Source organism: Microtus ochrogaster (assembly GCF_000317375.1).
Source record: "Microtus ochrogaster isolate Prairie Vole_2 chromosome 14 unlocalized genomic scaffold, MicOch1.0 chr14_random_2, whole genome shotgun sequence".
NCBI lineage: Eukaryota > Metazoa > Chordata > Mammalia > Rodentia > Cricetidae > Microtus > Microtus ochrogaster.
The window spans coordinates 6127950-6144574 of NW_004949097.1; the positions used below are offsets into that span (position 1 = coordinate 6127950).

A 16625-nucleotide genomic window follows, 5' to 3' on the forward strand; every position below is an offset into this window, starting at 1 on the left:
AAAAAAAAAAAAAAAAAGAAACCTAAAATAGAATAAACTGTATTTCAAGCTGTACCTCACACATACTAGAATGTTCCTAGATTTTCTCCATGAAACCTATCTAACACAGTTCAGCCAATCATAATAATCATTATGTGGACTATTTGAACTTTAGAATGGACAAAATTATTAACCTTAAGAAAAAATATGGAGCCTAAACTGTCCAGCTCACCTCCATAGTGCAAAAACAGCCTGGCGTCATTTCTGTTGTTGTTGTTGCCGTCAGTTTTAACTCTGACTTTGTTTGCTATGATCAGATTATTGCTGAAGCAAGGTTTAACTAAAAACATATCTCAGGATATAAGGGTGAAAGGATTCTTGTCCCATCAATAGATGGGACATCCAAACTCAAATCAAAAATATTGTTTGGTTACACAATGCGCATGGCAAACAGGGCTTAAAAGGGGGACATGGGAACATTGGAGTCACTGTTTTCATAAGAAGCTCATGAAAAAGGAAGTACAATTGTCTTCATATTTCTTTACTTTATAACAGATACCAAACTCTAATAAATTGTTCAAAAATTATGTTAAAGCAATCAGCACAAAATAGAAATTACTATTACTTTCATTTCTACAAACCTCAAGTAAATGTCATGAAATTATAAATGTATTTGCATGCATGTTTAGTACATAGAAAATCACCTCTTCGTTACAGATAGATTTTCCAGCTGCTGGGTGGGAGTACGTGAAACCTGATTCTGAGGAGAACAGAACTGACGTTGAAGGACCACCAAGAGAGTGTTTAAAACACATCACCAGACTGTCCCAGAAGCAGACTCCTTTGCTGTGAGTGAGCCAGGCCTGAGAATGACTCTGTTATGCTCTTGTCAACCACACTTGGAGCACTTGTGTCTTCTGAGGGAGCACCTGCAGTCCTATACTGGCCTCTCATTTCCTGAAGTCACGGTGCTAGATGATCAGTTAATGTGGACAGACTGAGAAATGATTTTGCCTCATCTACAAAGACTTTTTATGTCTTTTAGCAACTTGATCTTTAGATTAAGGAATGGTATGAAGTACTAAAGTACTAGAGGCAGAGACAGGTTAGTGAACAGCATCACATCTCAGAGAAAAACGGTGCTCAGTCATCATCCAATAAGTTCTGGGAAGCTGTTTTAGTAAGCAGGGAAAATTGGAATTTAATTATCAAGGCAGATATTTAAAAGAACAGAAATAAATCATCTTTAATAAACACTAAATCAGTTAATAAGTAATTCTTATACTGTGTCAACGAGCAATTCTCTAAATAAAACCAAAATCACTTGGAGGAACTACAAGATAATTAATGGCATTTATGCTTGCTACCTGGTAATGTCTGAGTCACAGCTCATCAGCTGTGCTCATTAATAATAAACCATAGGCATTAACTCTAGAAGTTGTACAAATGTACATATATCCATCAGTATGTACACAAAAATTGCTGGAACCACAGTATATGTATAGCATAGGACATTTTATTTCAAGAAAAAATCAATTTAAAAAGAAGAATTATATTTTTTTTGTGTGATCCTTGTAAACACAAGTTTAAGAATGTGTTAAAAAATCAGTAAAAACAATAGCCCACAAAGCAACTGGGAGTCAATTTGATTTTCTAGGCAAGACCTTGGGATTTCCGTAAGGTGGAAGCAAAGCAGTGGACTCTGGAAGTAGGGACTGGATTGGGAAGAAATATAGATTCTCAATTCAAAATAGATGACATTGGTTAGGATTTGGAAATACGTCACCAGATAAAGCAAAGAACTCAGGATAGGTCAATGGAGAAGACCAGGATTTAATTTGATCACTGGGAAGACAATAGAGTCATTTCTGATGGAGACATCAGTGTGGTGAAGCCCAACTGTGAACGTTCAGTACAGACATGGTCCATCTTGAGTCCTACCCTCTAGTTTCAGCCCATACCATTGTGGGTTCATTCGATTCAAACTGGTGACGTAAACCCCCTTCACAGGCTTCCCCTGGGATGGTCCCTCTTCCTCCCTGAGACTCCGATTGGACATTTAGTTTTCTGAATTATTCTTTTCTAAATTTTCTGCATGATTAAATCATATTAAAGTTGTCACTGAAATGCCACCTGTCACAGGGGGCCTTCCTTGACCACCTCACCCAATGAAATCTTCCTCTCTGTAACCACGCTTACTAGTCTGTCATCGTCAGGTTTATTCATGGGTTTATTTCTTCTCTCCTCACCCATTTGCAAGAACTAGGAGGACAAGGAATTATCAATCCTGGTTTTGCTGTGCTTTACTTATTACTATGCTTCCAATCCTAGCCACTGTTTTTCCTCTACAGTGTGTACCCCATAAAACCTGAGGTGTCCTCCAGTAATATTTGCCCGACCAAGCTACTGTATTAAAAATGATGGAAGAGTCTCACAATCCTAAAACACAAATACTGGCAATCTCTTTCCATATCATTTCCACCTTCACCGCATGAATCCTCTTTACTATTTTTTCCAAAAAAAAAAAAAACTACACATATACACACACAAAACATTACATTTAAAAAGTGTGCCACTTAAGAACACTGCTCAATGTGTCGTTGTAACGAGAGATTTTAATTACGAAAAAAGTGACGATGTTACAAAATTTTAAACATATTTAAACCAAAAAGGCCACACCTAGCAAATTATAGCTAGATATTAGGAGTTTGTGTTTATAAATTAACCCCAAGTTCATGGTATTTAATTTTACTTTTATGTTTTTTTTTATTATAACCTTTGTTTATTTTGAGAATTTAAGCATGTACAATGAGACTGGATTATATCCACCTACATTTCCCTCTTCCAGCTCTCTCCAATCCCTCTAAGATGTCCTCCTCCCAACTTTGTGTGTGCGCAATGACTGGTTGAGTCTGGTTAGCACTGCCCATGTGTACGTGAGTGTGGAACCATACACTGGAGCAGGAGAAAAGTGTCAGTAGCTGCATTCTGTAAAAGGAATGAGTCACACCCCAGTGATTATGCACGGCTAATTGCTCCTCACTTGGGGTGTGCTATGGAGAGAATCTCCCCATCTTTGCCGAGATTTTGGCTAGCTTGAGCTTGCGTGGGTCTTGTGCAGTAATCATGGACTCCATCCTTAACTTCTACATTATTTTAGGCTCCTCTCTCTGATGGCCTCTGAGGTGGTAGCAGTGGTTGAGAAAGGTGGTCTACCTAAAGCTGAATAATCTCTCTCTTTTTCTGAGTTCAGTTCACGGCACCTGTGTATGTGTCAGGGTGCTCACAACTGCAAACACCTCTAGTTCCAGAAATTCCAAATTCCGCTTCTGGTCTCCATGAGTATTTGTGTGCTCGCACACGTGCATGTGCACACTCACTCGCACCATAGACTCACGCGGTCATACACATTAAAAAATTGCTAATTTAAAGACACACATTTTAACAGTTAATTAACTACCCCAATTGAATTCTACTTGTCTTTCTGCCTCAGATTTTGTTTATGTTAATTGTATACATTAAAGAAGCAACATTTCCTTCTGTTTCACTTAAATATGTGCTGTGCAGCAGCAGCTCACTCTGGACTGTGGGAAGAGATAGATGACAGCCTTCAGTGTGTGGCGTTTACAAATAACATTCAATTTAGTGACTGAATCAATGTTTTATCATTTGCTCAGCGAGTTAATTATCCCTTCTTTCAAATTAGCCACATGCAATCAGAGTCGGGAAATTCAGACTCAAGATAGACTGCAAAGGTTCTTGTGATATTTGTAAAAACAGATAGGAAAATAAAAGCTTCATGTCAACCAATAAAGTGGTTCCCTATATATGGGAAGCTGAAGGTTAAAATACATATGAAAAGTTCGTTTTGAAATTAGTATATATGTCTGCTTTAGCATGAATTGTACCTAGGACCAGATGGTTCTTGGGAACTTGCAGAATTTTAACACAAGCAAAATGCACAGGAAGCAACTGTGTTTTCAGACATGAATTTCTTTAAGCTTAGAGACAAAAAATTTTAAAAATACTGTGTGGTTTGGTTATTTTAACAGAAAATGGTGGGGATCAGAGATTAATGATAACAAGGTAGCCAGAAACTTCGGAACACAGTGTTGGCAGAAGGAAGGTAGACAGGCTGAGAGCTGGACATCTGCCCTGGAGCAATTAGTTACTATTTATAACCAGGTATTTTTCCATGGCCTACACGGAGGTGTGAGATGAATGTGGACTTCAGAAGTTGAGCGAAACTGAAGAAGAGAAATTCTGACCATGAACACATACCAGAAGTTTGGTAAATAAACCAGAAAGATGTATGCCAGGAATAAGTCTACTGTAGACTATCTATAGATAGGTGCTGTCGTAAAACTGACCTAATATATCATAAATAGAAATCTCAAAAGGTTCAGACTGGATTGCCTGAAATTAACCCTCCTACTGAACACCTTGTTGGTTCATTCAATCGGAAAGCAATAGGAAGATGCTCTGAGCAGTGTGGCATTCCTAGTATCTAATGGCTGTTAACTAGAAAATGCTCTTGGGTTTTATTTAGCATGTGATCAATTTATAAAAAAGATAACTGATTATTAGGAAAACAAAACTACAGATTATATTGAAGTAAGAGTTAATTTAAATAATGTTAGAGATTTAAAAAACAGATGATTTCACTACAGCAACTCTAAGGGAAAAAATAGGCAAATGTCACAAATTCAATGTTTAAAGTTAATCCATAAATATACCTATGAGAAAGAAATGTGAAAATAAGTTAGAGACTTCCATCCTCTGATTACATGTACATTTAGAAATTGATGTAAAAGACAACAATGACTTCAAAGTAAACAAAGCAAAAATTATTCAGGGTAGAATACATGACGTGGAACACCAGTTATAAGGCTGATGTGTGTATCACAAAGATACAAAGACGATTAATGAAGAAAGAATTTTCTACAAATGGCTGCTCTAATGCAGTCGGAGACAAGAATGACACAGGAAGAAGGATAAGATAAAACTTCAATGCCTGTCCTCAACCACAGGCAGAAATTAAGTTACGATGGATCTTCTAAATGTGAAATCTAACACTAAAAGGCTTTCTTAAAATGACTCTTAGGATAGACAGAGAGGAAACAGAAAGAAAGATGTTCACAGAGAAAGAGATAGAAACAGAGACAGACAGACAAGCAAAGACAGAAATAAACAGAGGTTGAGTTAAAGTTTAAAACTGTTTATTGAAAGACATTAATTCAGATATAAATATGAAAAAAAATTCTGGGAAAATGTGCACAAGACATTTATATAACAAAACTGTTGTTTTCAGTATAAGTGAAAATACAAAGGAATCCAAATAATCTAGCCAAAAGGGTAGTTACAAGACAAGCAGATGCCTCATATGCCTCATAAAAGATACAGGACACAGCTTAAGAAAAAATATATTCTAAGTAAATTAAAATTATGAACCAGTATCAGCAACTATAAAGTACAGCACCAAAAAGACAAACAAAATCAATTAGAAACTGATTTGAACATGGTTCAGCTGAAACTCTCACAATTTCCACATAAGAATGTGAAACTTTATAGGCACCTCTGGAAATGGACTCTCCTACTGTGGGACAATGGTCTTGCACCCTGTAAAGATTTGGCACTTGTATCAAAACACTAATTGGCCAGCAGCCAGGCAGAAAGTATAAGCAGGACAGCTAGAATAGGAGAATGCTGGGAAGAGGAAAAACTCAGTCTACAGTTGTCACTGAGATACAGAGGAAGCAAGATGATAAAAGGCTAACACAGACAAGAATTATGGGCTAATATTAAGAGTTAACAAGAAGACTGAGATATTAGTCCAACTAATTTATAATTTAAAAACCTCTGTATGTTTTTGGGGACTGAACATCTGCAGAACCAGGCATGACAGAAACCTCTGTCAACAGAATTGGCACCAACGTGGACAACTAAGTCCCACTTAAAACCTAGAGAGTTTCAGAAGGAATTCTAGACACAAAAAGAACAGAGTTAAGCATGGCTTCTTGATAGTAGCATTTTCTCAGGTGGGCAAGCACATCTCATTTAAGAGAGGCTTCCTGACTCAGCTTTAGAAAAAAAAACCCTGTAGCCCTTTTAAGAGGCTCTGTAACAAAGCACTTAAAAGGTGTTTATAAATAGCCAGCAGCATGCTTCTTGGTGGTGACAGGGTCCTGGAAACTCCATAGAGTTATGACAATAAGCATGGTTTCCATCAGTCCCTGCACCATGAAGATAGACTCTCAGAAAGCAAAGAAACTGAGTGGATCCAGCCATCAAAGCCACTGTTTTAATCCTAGCCATATTGTTTAGCAAATTAAAGACTCATGAGGTCAGAAAAGAGATATACAGTAAAGGTAGATTCAGATTTTAAAAAAAAAAACCTCTAAATGGTTTAGAGTGTCTTTAAAAATATCTGTAGCCTTGGGAAAGAAAAGAAAAAGGATAAAGCCCTTAAAAAAGAAAGAGAGAGAGTAGTTGGATGTGGTGGCACACAACTTTAATGCTAGCACTTGGGAGGCAGAAACATGTGGATCTCTGTGAGTTCAAAGACAGCCTGGTCTACAGAGGGAATTCCAGGACAGGTAAAGATACGCAGAGAAACCTAGTCTCAAAAAGCCAAAAATTAAAAATAAAAATAAAAGAACTAGAGTTTAAAATAAGGCCAAGTTAAAAATGGAAAATGCACAGAGAATCTGTATACTGTATGTTATTGTGTTGTCTTTGAATTATTTGATGGCTGAGAAAGGAGCAATAGCTGCTGAAAGACACTTGACTATAAATGCTGCTGGATTAATATGACATATATATTTTGAAAATGCCTTGACTTCAAAATTTAAATCAAAATATATGTTGCTTTGGAGAAGAGGTTTTGCTTTTGTTTCCACAGGAAATGAGAGGCTGTGAATTCATTCTGGGTTAAGAAAAATAAAGTTTGATCAGGGAAGACCCACTGACAAATTTCTGATAGGAGAGGATGGCCCAGATGTTCCAACATTTCAGAGGACCTCTGCTGGAGTTTCCTCTGAGTTCTATATCCAGAAAAACCTCAAGACTGCTGGCTGAGATGATCAAGCCTCACAGAATATTCCAGTCATGACTTGACCATAATCCTAAATTTTCTTTAGGTCCCCTTAAGATTATCAGCACCCCCAATCAGTAGGAAGTAGCCTAAAAAACTATGCCCACATTCCCAAAAAATGGATTATTGATATTTTTCTTTGTTTATAGTGTTGGTTACAAGTTGTTATAATTAATGGTCAGGAAGAAAGCTAAATAAAGGAAATTAGATTGAAAGTTTTGTTTTGAATAAAAGGGGGGAAGTGATGTGAGACAGTGGTCTTGTACCCTGTAAAGATTTATCACTTACTTGTATTAGTTTGATAAGACGCTGATTGGCCAGCAGTCAGGCAGGAAATAGAGGTGGAACAACTAGAATTGGAGAATGCTGGGAAGAGGAAAGGCCCAGTCTGTAGTCATCACCCAGATGCAGAGGAAGCAAGATAAGAATGCCTCACTGATTAAAGGTACCATGGCACATAGCTAACAGAGACAATAATTATGGGCTAATATAAGATATAAGAGTTAACAAGAAGACTGAGCTACTAGGCCATCCAGTTTATAATTAATGTAAACCTCTGAATGTTTCTTTGGGACTGAATTGCTGCTGGACTGGGTGGGACAGAAACCACTGTCAACACCCTCCTATTCCACAAGTACACAAGTGGCCCAAACCACCACAGGCACTAGACTATCTGCAGAGAAAGAAAATAAAAACACTAAAAAGCTTCCATGTGTATATTCATGGGGCTTTGATTTATAATGTCCTTCAAAAAGGAAATAACTCAGATGGCCACCAAGTAAAAGATTACATAAGGAAATTGTAGCATATTCGTACAAAAGAATAATAGCCACTAATTATAAAGAATGGGCTATTGACACACTCAACAATACAGATAATTTCAAAATCATTTTTGAGCAAAAGTAGGCAAAAATAAAGGATTATACTAATCCAAAGTGAAGGAAATCAACCCTGTTCATGCCTCTGGCAACATGGAAAAAAATTGTTTTGTACATTGACAGGAGTGCATTGCTAGTTGGAAAATTCATTTATCAAAATTCATTGAACTGATTCTCTGTATTTTCTCTTATGTAAATTCTGCTTCTTGAGAGACAGTATGGGGGAATGTCACCGCTCAGTATTACAGAAGGAAGTTAACCAGAATAACCCATTCTGGGGTCTTTTATTATTGATGGGAAAAACAGTAACAAACAGAAGAATCTAGACATGTCATAAAAGTCATTTGGATATGTCAATATGCTCATCTTTTAGGTGAAGGATACTTCTGCCTCTCCAATCATCTAATATTTCTCATACTCTTCTGGAAGTTTTGGATGGTTTAAGATAAGCCAGATTATTGTTGGGAAAGGCAAAGGTTAAAAATTGATACAGATATGGTCATGCAACAGATTTTGTCCCCTTAAAGGCTGTGCTATTAATGATTTCGTTGGGCTAAGAGCATCATGATAAACTACCCAGAAACCAGCCCCTGTGTCTTAAATTGAGGTCTCTGTTTCAGGTGGAGCATTTAGTGTTGGTAGAGACTGCTTGTTCATTTCCCAGCCACCAGACTCCCAAAATAATGACACAGAAACTATATTACTTAAATCACTGATCAGCCTATCAGCTCTAGCTTCTTGTTGGCTAGCACTTAAATCTTAAATTAACCCATTTCTATTATTTTATATTTTACCACAAGGCTCATGGCTTACTGGCAAGGTTTCGACTGGCAGTTCACATCTTTCTCCTCTGGTGGCTGCATGGCATCTCCTTGACTCCACCTTCTTTTTCCAAGTATTCAATTTAGTTTTCCTGCCTAGCTCTATTCTGCCCTATCACAAGCCAAAGCAGTTTCCTTATTTATTAACCAATAAAAGCAACACATACACAGAAGGACTTCCCACACCAATTTAGAAAAATTATATCGGAGATATGTTTACTCCAGATTCTAGTGAATTTGGTCACCCAGTGATAAACTAAGATCTTTGTGAAGTTAGGCCAAGGGCTAACTTTGGTGAAACTTTGCCTAACTTTAAACTCTGGTAGAACCTTTCTGAGAAGATGGAATCTCGTCCTTAAACTATACCTTTCCTTTACAAACCCACTTGCTACTCCACTGACTTATTGTAAAGGAAGAACAGGAAAACAAGACTGTTCCTCTCAGCTTGAGTTACAAGACACACATGGCCTGCCTTGGAGGTGAAAGATGTTTTGCGCCCCCCTGCCAAAAAAAATGAAGTATTTTTAAAGCAGCAATAATAAGGGAATAGAAAAAATGTAAATTATCTAAAATGAAGGTGTTTTTTTGTTTTCTGCAAAGAATGCACCAGCAGAAAATGAGTTGAAAGAATAAACTATCAAACTTCTTTATGATAAAGTATCAGTTTTCCATTATAAATCAAATCATAACTCAATAAATAATAAAGCAATGTTTTGAACTATGCATTTATATTTACAACAATGTTCAAAAAAATAAAAAACAATTTTCAATCTGTCTTTTCAGACTTTCTGGGGAAAAGAGAAGATACCTGTGGTTTTATCGTTTCTACTGTGATAATGAAAATTCCTCCCTCCCTCTGGTTTTGGGTAGTGCGCCTGGATGGGATGAAGGGACAGTTTCTGAAATGCATGCCATCTTGAGAAAGTGGACATTTTCTCACCCACTGGAGGCACTTGGTCTTTTGACTTCCAGGTAAGACTTAACAAAATGTATCTTGATATGTGTTAGGAACAATGGAAAAACAAGACAATGGGATTAATTACACAGTTATTCTGTTCCCAAATTCAGTAGCTATAGACATTAATTTCAGAAAACTAGCAAGCTATGCATATAACTTTCAAACACTCTAAGCTTTAAATGTATCTTCACACTAAAGATAAAGCTCAATTAATGGCTATAGTTTCTTAAGTGGCGCATCCACTTTCTCTTAAAGAAAAAGAGCTGGGGAAGCTGAGGCAGGAGAACTGCTGTCAATTCAGTATTACCCTGGCATACATAATGAGGTGTTATCTCAGAAAGAAAATGCCTGCACCACAAACTTAACCTCTACTTCTCACTAAAATATAAAATTAGCCAAAGCTCTCCATCATTGCTTGGTGAAATCCTATTTGTTTTCTGCTGAAGACTTAAAACAGCAGCACAATTAATTATCCTCCCATCATCCCCAAATTGACTAATGAATGAGAAATTGGTTCAAAGTCTGACATCAACAGCTGACAGAGAAGAAGGAAACATTGATGCATCTTCTATCTATTAAGGTAATTGTATGTGGAATATGTACAGACTAAAAGTAGAGCAACAGAAAGATAAATAACCTACTTTTAAATTGAGTAAAAGATCTGACAAACACTTCCTCAAGAAAACTATACAAATATGCACAAAGTGCATGACACCATACTAATCTGGTATCGTTGGCTATTGGGAAAACATGCAAAGGAAGCCAGGGAGCACACATGAGGGGCTTCTCTCACCAGGACTGACAATAATCAAAAAGTATAAAGCCTTGATAAGGATGCAGAAAATCAGAGTCTCATTGTCGAGGGGGAATGCGGAGCAGGTGTAAGCATAGGGGGAGACCTGGCTTTGAAGTTCTTACGTGGTGAACACCGAGTTACAATGTGACCCAGTAATTCTACTAGTAATTTTGTACCCAACATTAGCAAAAATTATGCCCACTTAAAACTCCTACATAACTATTGAAAACATCACAGATCACAAAGTACACAAAATTATACACGCAACTCAAATGCCCACCAATGAATAAATGAAATGTGCTCTGTATAGTATCATAATTAATTAAAAGAATAATATTGATATATGTGACAATATGAGCAAACTCTGGAAGGAGCATACTAAGTGAAAGAATCCACCAACCAAAGACCTTGTGTTGCACGCTCCCATTTGTATGAAATATGCAGAGATATAGAAGCGTGAAACCCAGTGATGATAATGTAGAGGGAATGGTTGTAAGGAGAGGTGTGTGTGTGTGTGTGTGTGTGTGTGTGTGTGTGTGTGTGTGTGGTGTGTCTGTCTGTCTGTCTGTCTTCTCTCTGTACGCAGGTACTACTATACAAAGTAAAATAAATTGAATGATACTTAAATAACATTTTGAGAAACATAGTTCTTTAGACCAGCAGGGTGACTCATGTGTAAAATCTTTGCCACCAAACCTGCTCATCTGAATTTGATATCTGGAAACCATGTAAAAATGGTAGAAGAGAATTGACTCCTGGAAGTTGTCCTCTGGCCCTCGTATGTGTGAGGTAGCACTTGGCACATGGTCACATGTGCACACATGCACACAGACAGACACACGCGCACACACACACTCACACCAATTTGGAAAAAAAAAGCTGTAAAAGAAAAACACTGTTTTGCATTATCTTTTACAAAATAAAATGGGTGCATTGGCACATGTCCTTAATCCTATCACATGGGAAACTGCAGCAGGAGAATTACCATATGTGAAAGTCTAGCCCAAAGAGTACCAGGTCAGCATTAACTATATATAAAGACTCTGTCAAAAAATAATTTCACCAAAAATACATTAGGTTAAAGACTATGAATCTATGAAAGATATTGAAGTTTGATTGTTGAGACAACTTTTTATGTCTTCCAAACAGCCTGACTTCATTAAGAATCATGTTAGTTTTACAAATTTTCTAATGGCTTTAAATGTCAATGCTTAAAAAAAAAATTTCATGAGATATTATTCTAGAGATCCTTTCAGGGAAAATGCAGTAATTCATTTTACTGGATTAAAAAGTGAGATAATTCACTGGATTGAGTCTATGTTCTCAATCCTATGTATTCTCTACCTAAACAGATCTTGAAAATCTATTTGACTCAAATTTTCAGTGTATAGGCCAAATTTTTAATTAGTAACACTTAGTATTATCTTCTTCAATGCCCACAATAACTAAGAAGTAAACATTATTATTTTTCTAATCAATTTCTAATCCTAGAGACTGTCATCTCAGTTTTTAGAGACTGTCACCCCATGACCTAGTACACTGAGGGGCTGAGGAGCAAGTGTAGGCACTGGCACAGACAGATCTTGCTACCTGAACCTCAGCTTCCTGCATGGGTGAGTGACCTCTCTGCTGCTCTAACATGATATCCCCAACAAAAAAGTAATTTAGGTGAGAAATGGATTATTTTGGTCTACAGATCCAGGGCAGTAGAATAATCATGGTGGAGGAAAGCATCGCCTGAAGGAGTTTGAGGCTGACCTGGCAGTTAAGAAATGGAGAGAGAGCCAGATGGTAATGCCTCACGCTTTTAATCCCAGCACTTAGGAGGCAGAGGCAGGTGGATCTCTGAGTTCAAGGCCAACCTGATCTACGAGAGCTAGTTCCAGGACAGGCTCCAAAGCTACAGAGAAGCACTGTCTCAAAAATAAAATAAAAAAGAGGGGGGGGTGAGAGAGAACAAAAAGTAGGAACAGGTTTAAAAACTCAAAGCCTGCTCACAGTGATGCCCTTCCTCTGGCAAGGTTCTGAAAATTCCCAGAGAGCACCAGCAGCTGACAGCCAAGTGTTCAATCACATGAGCTTCAGTAGTTAAAAGCCTCTACTGCCAAAAATTAGGCAGGCAGTGCTTGCGGTGTCCTGTAGAGGAGGTGGAGGAAGGACTGGAAGAGACAGAGGGATCAAGGACACCACAAGAACACGGCCTACAAAATCAACTGAGTAGGACCCAAGTGGACTCGTAGTGATCAGGGAGCTTGTGTGGGTCTGACCTAAGTCCTCTGCATGTATGTTATGTGTTAGCAGCATGGTGTCCTTGTGGACTCCTTACAATGGGAGCGGGAGCTATCTCTGAGTCTTTTGTCTGCTTTGGTGTTCATTCATCTTTCTGGCTTGCCTCATTTAGCCTTGATGTGAATATATATGTCTGGTCTTATTGGAGCTTGTTCTGCTATATTTGGTTGATATCCTGAGGAGGCCTGCTCTTTTCTGAAAGGAGTTGGAGGAGGGGTGGATCTGGGGAAAAGGGGAGGTAGGGGAAAAGAGGGGTGGATGGGGGACTGCAGTTGTGATGTAACGTAAGAGAGAAGAATAAATTAAACATACATAAATAAAAAACTAGATAAATAAATAAAGCAAATCTAAATGAAAAAAAATACCTGTCCTGCTCTTAGAGAGGACCTGGCTTTGGTTCCTAGCTAACACATGCATATAGTGCTCACTGCCACCTGCTACTCTAGATTGAGGCCCTCTAGGACCTGAGGCAATCTTTGGGATCATTTTATATTCAAATCACAGTACTTCTTAAACACTTAGGCTTTCTTTTTCCCTACTTGTGAACAGCAAGGGCTAGATCATCACACACAAATGATTTTCTTTCACTCAGCCCTGCTCTCTGGAATCATCAGACTCCATAGTCAGAGATGAGCAGGGTCCTGTCAAAGCGGAGACCTGCTCGTGAAGCTGCGTTCTGGGACCCTGTTCTGATTGCCGACTTTCCAGCTCCTGATCACGCAGCAGATAAGGTCACTGGCAAGGTTGGCGAATTTCCATTGTGAGCATCCTGTGACTCCCACTCTCGGTCTAGCTGAACTGTTAAAAAGCTTGAGGACAAGCTGTTTCCAGAAATGAGCCTTTCCACAACTCTAAATTCAAAAGATGACTCTTCTGAGAACAGTGTGTGCTTATTACGTGGGTTAGCAAAGAACGAGTTCTTTGGAGTTCTGCTTCTTTTCTACCCTTCATTGAAGAGTCTGTTGTGGTCGTGGCTTAACCTCTTGAGAACTGGTTTTCTCCAGATTGAGTTTGGAAGGTTTTTAATACTACTGTTTATTTCATCCTGCCTGAAGACTCTCCACTTCATTTGCGTTCTAAGCAAGAGACATGCTGACACTTAATGCACCTAGAGCGAGCCACTGGGTGTTCACTTTTCCACCACTGAGTGGCAGTAGAGAGTCTGCTGGGCACTGGTCCTTCCATTGCAGAAGGTGGAACAGCAAAGACCTGAGCTGAGGTTAGTGGTTCTGAGTGAATTAGATGTGCTTTTCGTGAACCTCCATGCACAAATACAAGGATTCAGTGGATAATAGCAAATAAGTTACAGAACCCCATTAAGAGTCATTTTTAATAAACAAAATGATTTTTAAAAAAGAAATTCAGAAAACTGAACTAGAAGCTTAAGTAACAGTCTGACAGGGCACCAAATCTGGCTCCCCTCACATGATGTAAAATTTGCTTTTCAGGAAGAAAAGCAGTATCAAATAAACAATATCATAGCTTCCAAAATCAATTCCCTTGGAGGGAGACTTCACTAAAATACTTACAACAAGTCACTCTCTCATATTGTACAGATAAATTTATACTAAAGTCAGTCTTGACTAGCATTGTAAGTAGGAAGGATGGAATTCACAATAGTGAGACAATTAAATTTTCCATTATTTAGATGCCTAATTAAGCTATGGGTTGCGGTGCTTCTTTTTCAATTATGGAGCAAAAAAATATGCGCTATGCACTTAATCAAAGAGGGAAATATCAGCTAAGTTCCTGTTACTAGGAAAAACACACAGTCTGCAAGGAAAGGCTTGCTTGCACCAGAGGCCACCACATGATGTGTTCTGTTAGACTTTAATTAAAGTCAGTAGTAAGCGCTAGATAGGCATGAAGGTGAGCCAGCAAATTATGCCACAGAAAGTAGGAAAATGTTCACAGTGAAACCGAGTCCTGACTCCAAGTCTTGCAAAGATTTCCTCAAGAATGGTAGCACGTGCATGGCTATGAGGGTTCAGGGGAGAGCGAATACTTTAACATAAAAGAATTTCCATGGGACACAAAATTGAAAACACTGGCCTGAGGAAGATTATGTGGGGCTTTGTGGTTCAGGTAAAGAATACAGTCTTATGAGAACAGTCCCTGGAATTTTGTTGGCAGGCTTGTGTTTAAAAGAATAATTCTAGCAACTCCATGAAGAATCTGTTTTAAGAAGGAGGGGACAGCAAGGCTATTATTAGCTGGATGTCAAGTTTAGCAATAATCCCCTTGCAAAAATCTTCATGGCTTCATCTTGCCAGGAGTAGTTAGCCACAGAGTAGACTGGGGAGGTTGCTTTGGAAGAAAGCCACAGAGGGAGGAGAGATAATAAGGAATTCAAGCTCAGACTCAGTGCTTGAAAACACCATTGTGGACTAAGACAAGGGCCACAGAAGGAATAGCAGATTAGAGTAGCATAAGTTGAAGGGTATTGTTTACAACCTAAAACCTTAACACGAGACCTCAAGGAACTTCCCAGTATGGTATGCAGTTCAGCCTGGAGATCTGAAGTTTTGCAAAGAAAAATAAACCTCAAAGAATAACAGGAGCCTTAAGATCTTTAGATGGTAATGGACGCCACAAACGTAGAAGAGATTTTTAAAAACCAAACAAACAGATATTTAGAAAATAGGAGATAGAGCAGCTTTGTAAAAGCAGCACAAAGGAAGGCCAGAAGACAAAAAGGGAAAGGGAGCCGAGTGATCAAAGGGAATCGTGAAAGGGGTCATAGCATCATTACACAGAAAATGCTTTAGAGAAACAGTAAATGGAATCAGGCCATAAGCAGCGCAGCAGAATTAGATGAACCACCGCAGAGCACAGTAAGAAAAATTCTTGCTCCTCAAGTACTTAAAATTTTATTTCTTAGCTCATCTATAAAAGCACTCCATGTTCATGAGGTGTCCTGTGACCCTTTTCATGGTTTTATATTATAGAAAGATTAAATTAAGCTAATTAATGTATTTGACTTATCATTTTGTGGTGAGAATGTTTAAAATTCTATCCTTTTGCATGGTGGTAATATAGTTAGTTAATGCCCAACTTTCTATTTAAGCCCAAAGACCAGATGTTCTTAACCTGTGGGTTGTGACACCTTTAAGGCTAAATTACGTTCAAAGGGGTCACCTAAAACCATCAAAAAACACATGTATTTACATTATGATTCATAAAAGTGGCAAATTATAGTTATAAAATAGCAACAAAAAATATGTGTATGGTTGGGAGTTACCATAACACAAGGAACTGTGTTAAAGGGTTGCACCATTAGGAAGGCTGATGACCACTGCCCATAGTCTGTTAGACAGTATCTCCATGCCATTTTCTTATCTCTTTGGGTTGTATTAGTTACTTTTCTATGGCTGTAGTAAAATGCCATGGCCAAGCAACTTACTGAAGAAAATGTTTGTTTTAGCTATGGTACCAGAGGGATAGAGAGTCCATCATAGCTAGGGAAGCATGATATGGTGGCTGAAGCAGGAAAATGTATCAGCGTAAATAAATGCAAGGCAGATATTAAAGAATATATACAGTTTTAATGTTTATACAAACTTACAGAACCGTGGTTCCCACTTAGCCGTTTCACAGGAGGCAGGAAAAAAAAGGAAGCGCACAGGCTCCGCAAGCCCAATTTATCAGATTTATCAGTCAACATTCGCCCGAAGCAAACCCGTCCCCCTAAAGGGGCTGGCTTAACCCTACATCTCCCCCTTTTGTCTAAATAAGACAGAACTAAACCAAATACTATAAACAATAAACAATAATAACAAATGATAAATATAACAAACAATATTGAGAACAA

The 16625-nt window shown here is 38.1% G+C and overlaps 1 protein-coding gene across 1 annotated transcript in view; it reads left to right on the forward strand.

Moving 5' to 3' along the window:
- Nucleotides 1-16625, forward strand: part of Pik3c2g (phosphatidylinositol-4-phosphate 3-kinase catalytic subunit type 2 gamma) — a 361584-nt gene that overhangs the window by 115305 nt on the left and 229654 nt on the right. Inside the window, exons 16-17 of the mRNA XM_005364544.1 lie at nt 697-827; nt 9555-9743. Coding sequence (XP_005364601.1) covers nt 697-827; nt 9555-9743 — 320 coding nt within the window. The remainder of the gene's footprint in view (nt 1-696; nt 828-9554; nt 9744-16625) is intronic.